Source organism: Arctopsyche grandis, chromosome 13, assembly GCF_051622035.1.
Source record: "Arctopsyche grandis isolate Sample6627 chromosome 13, ASM5162203v2, whole genome shotgun sequence".
Classification (NCBI taxonomy): domain Eukaryota; kingdom Metazoa; phylum Arthropoda; class Insecta; order Trichoptera; family Hydropsychidae; genus Arctopsyche; species Arctopsyche grandis.
This window is the reverse complement of record NC_135367.1, coordinates 15,087,494-15,103,118: the sequence shown is the minus strand read 5'-3', so window position 1 is coordinate 15,103,118 and position 15,625 is coordinate 15,087,494. Positions and strand designations below refer to the sequence as shown.

The 15,625-nt window shown below is 30.3% G+C and overlaps 2 protein-coding genes across 2 annotated transcripts in view; one reads left to right on the top strand and one right to left on the bottom strand.

Moving 5' to 3' along the window:
• Window positions 1-13,094, top strand: part of LOC143921295 (protein cortex-like) — a 201,751-nt gene extending 188,657 nt beyond the window's left edge. Inside the window, exons 2-9 of the mRNA XM_077444541.1 lie at window positions 9,590-9,712; window positions 10,865-11,096; window positions 11,514-11,677; window positions 11,911-12,059; window positions 12,121-12,334; window positions 12,405-12,615; window positions 12,690-12,833; window positions 12,908-13,094. Of these exons, the coding sequence (XP_077300667.1) occupies window positions 9,590-9,712; window positions 10,865-11,096; window positions 11,514-11,677; window positions 11,911-12,059; window positions 12,121-12,334; window positions 12,405-12,615; window positions 12,690-12,833; window positions 12,908-13,065 (1,395 nt within the window). The 3' untranslated portion in view covers window positions 13,066-13,094. The remainder of the gene's footprint in view (window positions 1-9,589; window positions 9,713-10,864; window positions 11,097-11,513; window positions 11,678-11,910; window positions 12,060-12,120; window positions 12,335-12,404; window positions 12,616-12,689; window positions 12,834-12,907) is intronic.
• The window catches only part of LOC143920789 (uncharacterized), a 228,593-nt gene extending 213,197 nt beyond the window's left edge, over window positions 1-15,396 (bottom strand). The window contains exon 1 of the mRNA XM_077443745.1: window positions 15,386-15,396. The gene's annotated coding sequence lies outside the window, so the exon portion shown is untranslated. The remainder of the gene's footprint in view (window positions 1-15,385) is intronic.
• Window positions 15,397-15,625: the final 229 nt, after the last annotated feature.

Sequence of the window (15,625 nt, the reverse complement as noted above, 5' to 3'; positions counted from 1 at the left end):
AATATGCTATAGATATCTACCATTGGCATGCATCTGTGCTTTTATTTTTTTGATTAGTTATTTTTTATAGGAGCTAGAAGCCGCCAAACATCTATAAAATCGCCTCTTTTTTACACCCACGAAAAGAGTCCAGCGTGCTTATTTAGCGGTCGATTTAAAAAAAAATACGTACACAGTTGCATACAAAATATTTTTCTCATACCGATGATGAAATTTTTTTAAAAATTGGTTTAGTTTAGGAGGAGAAAATTGGAGAATACGAAACCTCGATTTTGTCGATTTAAAATACGTATTATCTGGTCGAAGCGCAAGTGTCGCATTTACACAATATATATATATATATATATATATATATATATATATTTTTTTTTTTTTCAATATTTAAGAGGGCTGTACACCCGAAACCTTAATTTTATTGCCGTTTCTTTCTTCGATACATACATATATTGAGTGAATGCGACAATATATCAATATATATATGTATATATATATATATATATATATATATATATATATATATATATATATATATATATATATATATATATATATTGATATATATTGTCGCATTCACTCAATATATGTATATATCGAAGAAAGAAACGGCAATAAAATTAAGGTTTCGGGTGTACAGCCCTCTTAAATATTGAAAATATTAACTTTTAATCTTTGCAATATTTATTAAAAACAATTCTTAAATAATAATGTTTTCATAACATTAAAATATATCTGCTATAACATGAATTGGCTAAAAATCTGATAATTAAATAAATAATTAAAGCGTAGATAAATTGTGATACCAAAAGTAAATTAAATTTGACGTATTAACTTCAAAATTATATGTTTACTAGTGTCGTGCCCGTTGATATTTCAAGGGTAGTTTCGGAAAAGGATATTGATTAATACAGGAATTAAAATAAAGTTATATGACATCGTAATTGTATTTTGACACCAATATATTGTAACGCACCTGTTATATAATGATAGACCCGATGAAAATTTCAGGGCGTATTATAAGTAAAAACTACTTACCTACCTACGTATAAATAATATAAAACATCAATAGAAAAATTAGTTAATTAATTAAATTAATTTTCAATAGATGGATTTCCTAGAGGAAATATTGGAAATAACAATATATATGTACATATATAGGTTCTTGATTCGCTATTATATTCGTACATTTTGTTGGCAGTATTTTAACTGTGACGTTCATATGTCGGATCGCACAGAATGGCACTATTATATACATATATGATTATTCAAAATAAATCCTCCATTATGTGTATAATACCGAAAATCACTTTTCCATCGTACGAAATTATTTCCATAATTGAAAAAAAATATATATCAAAAATATAAAAATATTTCCATTGAAATGCCACATCCATTATAACACACAACTACTCAAACTGTCTTAATGAATCGGTCACAGATATAAAGTACGACATTCTCGGTCGCATATTATGCACCAGATCATAAGTTTACGTTTATAAATCGAATTGAATACATACTCGAGGATTGCTGCCGATGTGATTTATGAAATCGATGAATAGTTGCATTGCCGTTGTTGTTGCAAAGATCAAAGTTTCGCAGAGACCACCCACCGGGTCTCACATGAGATACCTAGGAATATAGCAGATAGATAGTTCAGGTATATATATATACATATATGTATATATATAATACATACCCATCGAACGTGGATAGGCATGTAACCTCACCGGCTGTCAATGCCAACTCGACTTACTTACTATTCTATATTATCCCATATACCAAACTACTACCCAATACGCCAGATAATAGCCATTATAAACTATGATTATTCGTCGTTAGTTTTTATTCTGCCCACAATGGTAAATTTCACTGCATATTTATGAATCGTTGATTTTTACGATGGGTCTTATTTAGTATAAAATATTAATAAAATCAATTTAGTGAGTGCTTACGCAAATTTGAACGCTATATTATTATATAACGCGAAATTTCATATGCATAGTAAAAAAAAAACAATGCCGTTCTAAGTATACCTAATATTCGACTAAACTAAATGTATACAAATTGAAAACTTCATATAAAATAAACTGTAAGCAGGAATCTATTCATTGTGCAATATATTAATCAAAACATAAATTTGATCTATATTTTATATGTTGCATGTATGCATAGCTTATTAACGAACTCAGGAATTAAATTGTTTTTCCGGGGAAAATTCCTAGTGATTATAAAAATAAAATTACAACACGGAAGAATAAATTTCAAATCATTAAGCATCATGTAGTTAATAAAATATAAACGATATAAATTATATTACACATTACAGATCTTACCTAAATCTTAACTAAAACAAAATATTTTAAATATATCTTAAACAACTAAACCTAACCTTAAAAATCAATATTGAAATTTTAATTGATCATTTTCTAAAAAATTCGGATGTGACCACATCATGAATTTATCTATGTTTGTATTTGAGTAATATAATAAGTATACAAAACACAATTAGAGAACATTTTCGATACAAGTTTGAACTCTAATGCTGGGAAACCCACAAGAAAATAGGTCTACTATCGGTTATCAGATTTTGTTTTTTTATTACTTAATATAAACATAAATATTATAAGCATAAAATATCAAGAAAATAGAAATAATTCAAAGGTCAAAATAAAATCAAGAAATATTATTTTAAAAAAAAATTACTACTTCCGGTTTACAAATTCTATCTAAAACGTCATCAATTCTAAATCAGTATATAAAGGATACAAATATAAATTTTCAGCTCGATGTGTTCAGTAGTATGGAAAAAATGTGTTTATTCCGGTTTATCAAATTTGCTATTTTTTTTATTTACTTCACATTGATACGAGAATTATACTGGAATTTTTTCGTGAAAAGCACACATATTTAAGGGTGAAAAATATTAGTGGAAGAAAAATCGAAAAATTTTGCGTTTGGTAATTTTATATGTATGTACATATGTATATGAACAAAGTGTGCAGTATTAAATACCATAATACTAAATCAATGCTAATAGCTTCATAAAAAATCAACCGAACTAAAACACACGAATGAAATTTTCATTAGTAAGCGATCCACATAGAACGTAAAATAGTAGCAAAAAGAGAAGCACTAGCCGATAACCATCTCAAATGAAAATTTATACCGGAGAGCGTGCGATGCGTCACTGGATTAGTACTGTAAGCAAACACGCGACTTATCTCCTCGACCGCTAAATCTGACGTCGAAAGCTCTCCGTCAGATTTGGCGGGTGGCTGGCAGTTAATCATCGACGGGCTATTCGACTACGAGCTACACATTACGGCAACCAAAGAGCAGTTCGGAAACTTAAAAGCAAGTGACTAATGATGAAATCACAACGATCCCTATCAATGGATCTATCAAACCAATCTATGTACATGACGTATCTGTCAATAATGCCATAATAATAGACCCACATAAAAAAAAAGAAAGAAAAGATCACTCGCTTACCTATGACGCGTCCCGATATATAGTAACACAATTCAAGCATTTAAATATGATATTGTATTATACATCAAATCGAGCCGATTCATTGACAAGGCTCGTTTGCATTTTTGAGTTTCTTATCTTAGTTTTTTTATTAATTGATGTCAGTGTAAATTTTTAACAAAATCTAGCAAAATAATTGATCAGCTTACGGCCGCAATTATGAAACAACACTATCTTATTTCCGGTAATTTAAAGCTTTACAATAACTTTATCATCACCACTTATTTTTAATGTCAGAAGAATTGAATTTGAATTTTTCATCTCGATGTTGAAAACTGACCAATGAAAATTATTCATATCTATACAAATAGTATTATTATAAACTAAAGATTAAATTAAAAATGATCAATATTCATGAAAGCGAATACATATAATTTATGTAAGTTTATTTTAAGATTTATTTCACCCTTAAATAACTTGATTTAGCATAGTTGATCTTTTCCAGTTCAACAATTCCCGGTAAATCTAGATTATGCTGTATATATGTACATACATACATATTATACGTATGTATGTATGTACATATATGATAAAACTACTCATTCAAAATATTACTTGTGGGAGATAAACTATTGTAAACACATCATTACCTAATTGCATCGTCTATTGTCTGTTTTCAATTTAAAATAATTACTAAATTTTATACCCATTTATAACAAATCATTTTATTATTTTACATAAAACATAACATTAAACAAACTATCAATTAAGACTTTTTTTTTGAAATATCGATTGTATTACGGAAAAGTGTGCTTACATTAATTTATATTATTGCAATGTTTACGATGGCAATGTTAAGCCGCAATAAAATTTTGCGCCCTTAATTAAAATCAAATGCGAACTGCTGATGCATTCTAGGAAACTCCAACTTGCGTTCATAATTAAATTTAGTTAAATACGATTTGAAATTTTAACGATTTACGATAGTAAAATTAATAAATTATTGAAGCTTAAGAGCGACAATTTTCTGACTAATTTGCAATAATCAAGATGACTCGACCGTGTGAAATTCAATCATATAATTATTTTTTTTTTGCATATTTATTAATCGGTGAATTAATTAATTAACGGCAGAGTGATTGAGCTTGAATTGCCTGATAGATTAGTTTACCGTATGTAATGGACCGATACCGACAATATATTAATCACCTGGAATTATTTTATATGACAGGAACGACAAGTGGACGCGACCGTCTTCACGACCGTTTATTTATTTATCATAAACTTCTATTTTTGTCAAAGTTGCGGATAAACATGTAATTGAATGCAATTACGATAAGCTTTTTATTATCACTTCTTGCACAAATTATGCAAATCATTTTTTTTTACATGCAAACCACAAATTTTCAAGCCATGTACAAATGGTATTTTCACATTTTCGTTAAAAAAACTCATACCATAAATAATTCGATTATTTTTTAGATTTTTAGAATTTACATGTATTTACTATATGTACGTATATATATGACTTTTTTTAAATTGCCAATAATAAAGATGTCATAATGAGCCAATTTATGAATAATGTAAACTTGATTAATTATTAAAATAAAAAAAATTCTGAAATTCCAAATACTCACTTTATTTTTTTATTTTTTTTGAGGTATGTAGGTAATCGATGCACTCTAGTTCTTTTATGAAAATAAATGGAATTAAGTGGTTTTCGCCAAAATTTCACATTGAAAAAAATATTGGGTCGATGTCAGCTCAAGAGTTATTCAAGAGTTGCCTAGAATTTATTGTGGTATAATTAAAATTCGATTAACGCACTGTAACTGAGTTAACTCACCACAAAACTCACAAAATTGACAGTGTGGAATGCGTCAAATTTAACTGTTTTGATAGCCCCTGCGCTCTAGTGTAAAAAAAAGTCGTCTTAATGTGAAACGTAAAGGAGGTTTGTAAAAAAGCTTGGCTTAAAATGAAAAATCATAAAAATTATAAAATTAAATCTTTCCAAACATTTAACTATGTGTCTACACATTTATATATTTTCTAATTTTAGCATCAATGATTTTCGTTTTATTATTATTATTTTATACGTTATTTCTAATTATTATTTAATTGACCGTAGTAAACCCCGCCATGTGAAAAAAACGCCAGTGGAAAGACGATTATGTTACGGATTCACTTGTACAACAGAAAAATATGGTAAATGACCTCAATGCATCTTATGTTCCAAGATGTTTTCAAACAAATCTTAAACCATAAAAGTTGTTAGAACATTTCAACAATGTGCATGGTGGTCAAGGTGCAGGTCATAATCTGAACTACTACTACATAATCTGAACTACTGGTTCAGCTAGTATATACATATGTACATATATAAAATTCTAATTTAAAATATTAAAAATAACAAAATATAACAAAGAATTTTATAAAATTCCTAGTGTTGCTACCCGACTTTGCCCGTGTTTTTGTGACCAAAAGATGACATACTGATGAAAAAATAAAAATACTAAACATACCGGAAAATAATAAAAATACTGACCATCTATGCATATTAAAATACTCACCAAAAATTGATTGATATGTATAAAACAAATACATAAATAACAAATCAAACATCTTTGCCTATTAGAAAAAACTTCATGCTTCATGCATACGTACATATATTCATACTAAACATTTAACAAAAAAATATTTACGAGTTAACTAGTATATTAATCAATCAGTTTATTGAACAAAAACATGTCGTGATAAATTTAAAATATTCGATATTTACGAAATTCTACTAAATGATTTCTCGAGAAACGAGAATCTCCAAATTTTCATAATAAAATATTCTCGAGAAGTGAGAATCTCCAAATTTCACAATAAAATATTCTTGAGAAACTAGAATCAAAATTTCTCGAGATTTCTCGATCACAACCTCTATGAACAAGTACACATACATATTTACATACATGTATTAAGGAGAACAAAAAGAAATTAACGCACATATCCAAAATAATAAAAGCATATGTACATATGAACATACATATATGTATCTACTACTATCTAGATAGATCTAATCTGTACTATCCTTACGATACATTTTTTTAATGTACAAGTACATATGTATGTTCGTATACATATTTATGTATCGTATGATACGTACTGGGTGTGCGTGTGTGTGTTTGCATCGCCGTGTCCGTTTCGGTCGCATGCCATTAATCTTTTGTAATTGTTATCTGCTTTATGAGAGCAGAAGAGAGGAGAGGAGAGCCTGTCAAATGTGTCGTTGTTATGTCATTTGGCCGAAACCGGTGAAACCGGACCAAAAACGAACCGGTTTTCCGATCCCGTCCGGACCCGTGGCGCTCGCCGACCGTGACGTACGGCCCTCTACTGTAAATATTACACGTTATTTCAACATTACACCACTAAATATACTTATAAACCGAGAGGAATGCCAATCGTCAACTATAGATGCACCATTAAATATATTATATAAGTTTATAAATTCTCCATCGACTCCATCGAAAAATGAGTTCAGTGCACAAGTGCACATACATACATATATATGTATTTTAAGTACACAGATGAACACCGAGTAGGAAATTTCAATTTCTTATAGTAAAATGAATATAATCTAATATACATATAATTTCGAAAGAGACTTTGTATATATTTTTATTTTTTGTTTTCTCCCTCTCTTATTTTATTATTTTATTATGTAGGCCATTGTGGCGCATTAAATAAATATATGTATGTAAGTATTTTTGGTTGGGAACGTCGAAAACAAGTCAAAGTTTCTATGACGATGATTCGATTGGTTGAATATTATTTTTTTTCGATTCATATAAATTTAATAAGAAAAAAAATGAATACTATTATATTTGCCATGTTTACGCTGTTTATATTACAAATACTGAGCGAAGCCGGGTAAAACAACTAGTTTACGATAAAGATGTGGAAAACTATAAAAGATTAAATCAAAAAATCCAAATTCCCAATTAAACCAAGAACATAAGGATCTTATATACTTACATCTATATATATATATATATATATATATATATATATATATATATATATATATATATATATATATATATATATATATATATATATATATATATATATATATATATATATATATATGTATATATATATATATATATATATATATATATATATATATATATATATATATATATATATATATATGTATGTACATATGTACATATTTACAAATATAATAAGGGGATTTCGAATTTATGCAGATAGATAATTTACGAATATTTTACTACATATATGTATTTACATACATACATACATATCGGATACATAAAAAGATTTAAGAAAAAATTAGTTCAGTTCGCTGAAATTAGAAGTCTTAAAATGGAAACCCACATTTCCTGTAATATTATCCAATATTCACGTTATAGATATTTTAATAAAATAAAATTTAACATAAACAACAATAGCATTAAATGAATTGGTTTATAAATAATATGCTTAGCTCGAAATTTATGAAATTATATCATAAATATGTAAAATTCATAAAGTTTCATTAATTTAAAATATTTTGAACATCCAACCTATATTATAAATGGATGAAAATGCTATTATTTTATGGATACAGATTTGATTTAAGATGCAATACAACCTTTTAAAAAGATTATTATTAAAATTAATATTCGATTAATTAAATAAGTCAATAAAATGTAAAAGGTTATTTTTTTTCAATTTAATCTTTCAATAATTTGAATTAATTAATAGCATATGTATGTGCGTAAGTATAATGCACATACATATGTACATATATGTATATTGTGTTACTAATTCAATTTATATTATCATCAATCAATCATCGATTGTATGTATTTTGTATCGAACAATCCTTTACATAAAACATTGTTAAAAAATCATTAGTATCAGTGTCCATTAAAAAATTAGCCAAACATATCGGAAAACTCTTCCAACCGAGAAACCTTCGATAAACGCTTACACGAAATGAGATAATTGGACATTTCGACAACAAAGAGGTTAACATGGCAATATTCCCAAAAGTGAACGCACTGCAAAAAATGCATCGTCGAAAAGACGGATTGGATACCGAAACAGTGACACATTGTCCAACGAAGAACAACATAAATGTACTTATACTTATACATACATACATACATATTTATATAATAAAAAAAAACAACCGGTACTGAGACGGTGTTAAACATTACAGTGGCGTGTCCGAAAAATGTAAAGATATTAACAATTTAAATATATATAATAATACCATACATATACCTACTAAACGCGATAATATATTCAACGGTTAATTTCGGCGACGCGAAGTGAATAAAAATAAAAATACATCTTTATCGATGCACAAGCGCATTGTGCATTGTCCGAGGGTCAGATCCCGTGGGAACGTTTGACCTCTCAGGATGCAACTCGTATGCACCGGAGATAATCCCATATTTCGACCCTCGCGAAGCTGTTTTAATTATTTATGCTGTCGTTGAGTGCCCGGTGGTAGAGTTGACAGTCTCTAATACACAACTACATACATGTATGTATTCAAATTATACATACATATATACAACATGTATGTACATATATACATACATATATGTAAATTTTCTATAAAGTCTATAAAATTAGTACAATTGTTCTATGATAAACTTCTTTACGTTTAATAATAACACTCATCAAACTCTCAGACTTAAGGATATTTAGTTCAAAATAATTAGAGAATCCATCTATTCAAATAGAGTGGTTAAAATTTGGATTAGTCTATCCAATGAATTAGTAACTTCTAGTAACTTAAGCCGTTTTAAAATTAAATTTGCGGATTTCCTTAATAGGTATTTGTAGTTCTTCCTTTTTCCCTGTTTATATTTTGCATTTTCTGTTATTTTTTTTAATTGTTTATTTTTTCCTCTATTTTGAGTTTTTTATTTTTATATGTCTTTTCGGTTTTTTTTAATTTTTTTATTATCTTGCATATTTGATATTTCTACATATTTTACTTTATATATTAACAAACCCCTTGATCCATCGGTTATGCCGCCTTTTCCAAGTATTCTTAAATAAATAAAAATATTACGCGTTAATATGATTATTTTATAATTTCTAGATTACTTCAAGATACGCCGACCGATTCGTGTCAAGGAGAGCCGGAAGTGATTATCAAATTACGAAATCGAAAATATTCTCAAACGTCAAAGGTGTTGACACCAATGCTGATCTCTTCAATCAGGTAGACATATACTTTTTTGTACATATGTAAAACAATATAAATATATTCGGCTAGCTATACTTAAATACATTTTGTAGTAGAAGTTACTGAATGTCAGCCATAAATTATACAAATACAGAAAAGCATTACTAAGCCTACTTAAAATAAAAAAAATCACCCCATAAGATTTTATTTAAAAAATTATATTTTCCTATGAAGCCATTACGAATTGACCCTGAGAAACACCTATGGTATTAAACTTGTACATATGTATCTAAATTTATGGATTAAACATTTAAAATCATATTCAAATAGTGGTGACATAGTGGGTAGGATGGTTTTGCCAATTTGATTAAGAACCGTTGCAACAATTAAATCAGACAAATCAACAAACTCTGATAGGAAACGAAGGACTTGGAGTCACAAATATCCAAGTCTGACCAGCAGCACTACATAAATACTTCCGAATAAATTATTTTCAATCGAGGTCAACCTAGGGCTTGAACCCGGGTGCTTCTCGGTAAGTAAGTTAGCATTAACGCAACCACCAAGCTATGCTTCGGGCTAGTAATATCTTCATACCAAATTTTCAGTACATAAATGTAATGAATTTGATATGCCCAATGTTTGATTAACGATGCCCATTTTCATCAACAATACAATGCATATACATATGTATAATATCTTCGGGCCACGTGACGAAATCGAAATCAAACAGTCAATAACCACACATACACCCGAACTTAATGAAAATTGAAAATAAATCAACGGGAACCGAAGATTGTTTCTTTTTTTTAAGCATTCGAAAACTTTTCAAACCACTTTGACCACTGGATGTCGTTGATAAATAGACAGCAATCAATTGACCTCTGGAGGAATGCAATCCTCGAAATATACATACCTATTCGGTTGTTAACAACAAAGTGCGTAACGATTTTTCGGGCCGTGGATGAATTATGACCGATGTTTACCTGGAGGCTTTCGCGCGTCGATTTCAGCACATTTTATTTATAATACTATACTACATACTACTCGTATATTTATTTTTTGTGGTTTTTCGAAAGTAGGCACCGCAATATTTACACAACCTGTCCCGTTCGTTCGGTTACATTGTATTCGATAATTGATTGGGTGCGATCGTTTCAACAATGGGTCGTTTGATGAATTCCTCAGGATCCTTACGGATGGCGCTCGAGAGGCTATGTGAATCTGCTCGAATCAACTCTTAAAAACTACACACCCGAATCGAAAATACTACATTTGACGGAAGAGGTGAAGTCGGAGAATTGCAAACCGAAGCAGGAGTGTGACGAAGGAAAAGGATGGCACTGTGTGCCGAGAAAAAGACCAGTCATCGGACAGCCGGATTTAATTTTCGATCTTCCAGGATATCAAGATTATATGCGTATTGATATTAGTTTCTTAGTTGAACTTTAGAAGAAAATTTTATCATACATAATTACAGATGCGTAGTTTTAAGAACCAAACTGTGATAATGATTTTTTTTTCTACCTTTTCAATTTTTGGTATTTCCTACAAAAATAAATCCAATCTAGTCATGAAATTAGTTCAATTAAAAATGTTGCTTTTGCTCTTAAAAGAAGTAACATTTTAACAAAAAAGTAGCAACTACTAAAATTCGCATCTTCGTGAATATAAAATTAAAAAAATAAATTCTTGCTGAAAATTTAAGTATTTAAGTATGTACAATATCAAGAATATTCTTCAAATTTACCAAAATGTTCTATTATTATTGTATTAGATATAAATAAAGTTAGGGACACTCCGATTTATCCATCGTTAACCAAATTTAAAATTTCAGAACACGACATACTAGACTGGGGTAAAAGAGACTTGCTGGTAGCAGCACTCAAAAGTCAGATTTTTATGTGGCACTCGCCATCCAACAATGTGTTAACTCTACACGAGTTCCAAGATGACGTCATCACGGTGACCAAATGGGACCCATCCGGAGTCTACATTGCGGTACTTGCGTAAAATCTTTAAATTTTTTAATCTATTTTTTTGAAATTTCCTATAATCTCGACCTAGCCTAATAACCTACCTACTGGTTGCGAGTGCGATTGCACAACTATTAATTAAATTACGCTCAACATCTGACGGAAGCTCAGAGGGGGATTGAATAGTGGGTCGGAAATCCTCTATTGCGTCTATCCTGTACATGAGTATTTTTTTTTATTTGTTACTTTTTATCGCAGGTGGGTACATTCTATGGACGCTTGTGTATTATTGATTCGAACACTAAAAAATGTATGCAAATCCCTTGGCAGTGCTATAAAATTAGACCAGACGACAATTCGTCAATTACAGCATTAGCTTGGAGCACCCAAGGATATCAATTAGCTTGGTAATTAAATTTACATTAAACATCTTAAAAATTCTAAAAGTACAAAAGTCTCCCTTAACAGTTGCACCTGTACTGGCATGGTATGCACATTCGACACGAGATCCAGCAGTAATAGCGCTCGAATAAAAAACGCACACTCTAGCGACATAACAGCAGCTCGCTTCTCTCCAGACGGACAATTTTTGGTAACCTGTGGTCTGGACTGCATGGTGAGGCTGTGGTGTCTTCCCGACATCATTCCGTTCTTCGAAATTGTCTACGCCAATCCAGCGAGAGTGAGCAATTTTAATTGTCAAACCAAAATCAATTACATGACTTATCCCATATATGCACATTTATCTTTAGGCTTTGGCTTGGCACCCTTGGAGAGGATGTCAGCTGGCTGTGGGTGGTGGTCTCGGAGCTGGACAAGGACTCGGAGATGGGTCTTTGAGTGTGTGGGACGTGGCCAGACAGACCAACTTGTGTCATCGTCTTTCGACTGTTCCTTGTGCTGTGGATGCATTAGCTTGGAGCTCCCACACTGCCGAACTAGCCGTCAGCTACTGGTTGGACAGTTAGTAAATTAGCCAATCGACCAATATTTTTTTTTCTAAAAACTCTTTCTAACAGCTTTTGGTCAATTTTTAGGAGTCTGTTTGGGAAACGAGGAAGAAATCCCCGGTCATTCACGACTATTGATCCTGTCCTCTCCAGGCAGTGTCACCGATGAGTTGTGCGCTCCTTTGGGTCGCACCAGAGCGTTGCTTTTCAATCCGGATGGTACTAAAATAGGTACGCTTTCGACATATTCCAATTAAATGTTCTTCCGAGATGTTGAACTGTAGACACTGTTAATCTATTTTTAGCAAGTGCTTCGTCGGATGAAAATTTATTCATCTGGAATTTTTTGGGAAAGCAGGGTCCACTTCTCAATATGTACAAGAGAAAAATCAAAAAGCAATCTTCCTATCGCAAGTTAAGGGAAATAAACGAGTTTAATAATTTCGGTATAATTATACGATAAAAGTTTATTCAATCTCTAGAAAGAGTCTATATTTTAAATAGTTGAAACTATTTATTTATTTTTATTTTATTCCACGATAAAAGTACCATTTATTGATTTAATATTTTGTTTAAAAATTAAAATTTTATTTTATAAATTTTTATCAAATTTTTAAGTATAAAATCTGTATACGTGTTATTGAAACCAAATTTTTAATTATTTATATCTAAGATAAAAATGCAAAATTTTATATCAATGATATTTGAAACAAATAGAACGATTTTATTTTATAATAATGACAAAATTAGAAAGTTTTATAATTTAATTTAAAAAATGTTTGTGTCAGTTTGAACCTTAAAGATACCTTTACTAAGAAAAAAATACAAGCTTTCACCAACGGTCTTTAGAAAAATCACATACATATTCCACTGGAACACGAGTAAGTAAGGTTTTAATTATTTTCAAGAATTTTACTATCCGATTTGTATTTTTTATTATTATTTCACTATCCAATAATATCAGCAGCCAATTTTGAATGATTAAATTAAATAACAAAAAAAAAATAGTCGAACCTACAAACGTCAACATCACCTATATGGTCATATGTATGTATGTACATACATACGTACATACATATATAATTTTATCAAAATACCAAATTAATAATTACGCACAATGTACAAACATACATACACAAATATATGTATGTAAATAATATCAAGTTTGCAATACACAACGCATACAAGCATGGATACAATCGAGCTTGAATTGCGATTTTCCCACTCATTTGTAAACGTCACATACCGCACTCTTTCATTAGATAACCCATTCGTACCACACTATAAAATGCGAATTTGTACAACATATAATATACATCACATATGACGATTCGAAAACTCGATCCGCACGCTGATTTATCGCTCAATTGAGACGTTCGCGGTGCGACATGCGCCTCGGAAAACGCTCTCCGGCAACGGAGACAGAGAGATGGACGGAAAAACCCCACCATCATCATCTCGTGTCGTCTAATTTATATAGCGATTGTCGTTGCCGCGGACCGGAAGCAGGTGGAGCTGCCGATGAAATTATTCCGCATATTAAATCGAGCGAGAAAAGCTCGCTACGGTCACGCTCTCGCCGAAGAGCTTTCGCACCATTATTTATCGATCCGCGTATCTCCCGGTAATCTATTATATATAGGTATATTCATATTATATATGTACATATATACTTGGGTATATACATATATTGTTTTCGATCTGGTCTACTCTACATCTCGCCGCTGGGAATAAATAACGAACTGTGGTGCGTACGGACAATGCCAAACATATAAATCGATAATGTTGACAAAACGACACAGGAAATTTATGTTTATACCTATCGAGGACGTTAAATACAATTCGCATACACACAAGTTATATGGTATTATGTGCCTTCGACATATATTATGTATATTTGAATAATAAACAATATGCATAGACTATGTACTTGTGGTGACCTTATCTTATATACATACATACATACGATTATATGTATAATAAAATGAACTGAAAAAAACATTCGTGTTGAAAATTATCAATAGCTTAAACTCTTTGGGGCCAATTTTATATGAAAAATTATTTGCTGATATAAAACATCGAGTACTTTTAAAACACAATACAAATTTTAAAATATTATGGGAGATAATTTTCAGCTTTATACATCCAACGGTTTTAAGGAAAATTTTGAAATACCTTGAAATTGAGACGTAACCATTGATGTATAATACACTAGATCCGCCCTCACGTCTTATACTGGTCTCCCTTTTGGCGCATGCAAAATACATGGCGCATGCACAGTTTCTCTTAGTAGGTAGGTAGGTACCGCTGCGTCGTAGGGAAAAAAACCATTTTTTCCCAACTTCCCCACTAGTTAAACCCTCCCGCACCCCTCAGTTAGTGAAGACAAGATCTCCGACCAAAATTACATCTATGTGTATTATACATCAATGGTCGTAACAGATAAAAATGGTAAAATTAACGGTATTTAATTATCAATAAAATATACTGGCAAACGATTAGTCAATATAAAAAATGACTATCAAAATAAAGTTTAGTCAAAGTAATAAAATAGAATTTATATACATGATTCAAAGGTCATGAAATACATTATAAATTTCTTAGAGAAAATTTAAGGGAAAATTTAAATATTCATTACTTATCTGATAGTAATAAAAATCACTAAAATTTTATTGGGTTTGAAAATATCTTTTCAATGCAATATGAACATATGTAGTTCTTCAATGAAAAAATACCAAGTGCATAGACAAACACATTCCACCACATATAAAAAAATTAAATACACATGTTTCCCTTAAATATGCGCACAATCTCGATTGTACATCTGGTATGTTAAATCTTGCATACCAAATTGGCCTGAAAGACAAATGCGATATGCAACGATTAGTGCCATTCCATTGCAACGCCCGAGATTCCACACAAATTATATACACCTCTGCAATACAAACACACCGGTATCTATAATTATTTATTTTCGATATTTTAAACGACACACACATAAAATTATACATAATGAAGGCAAA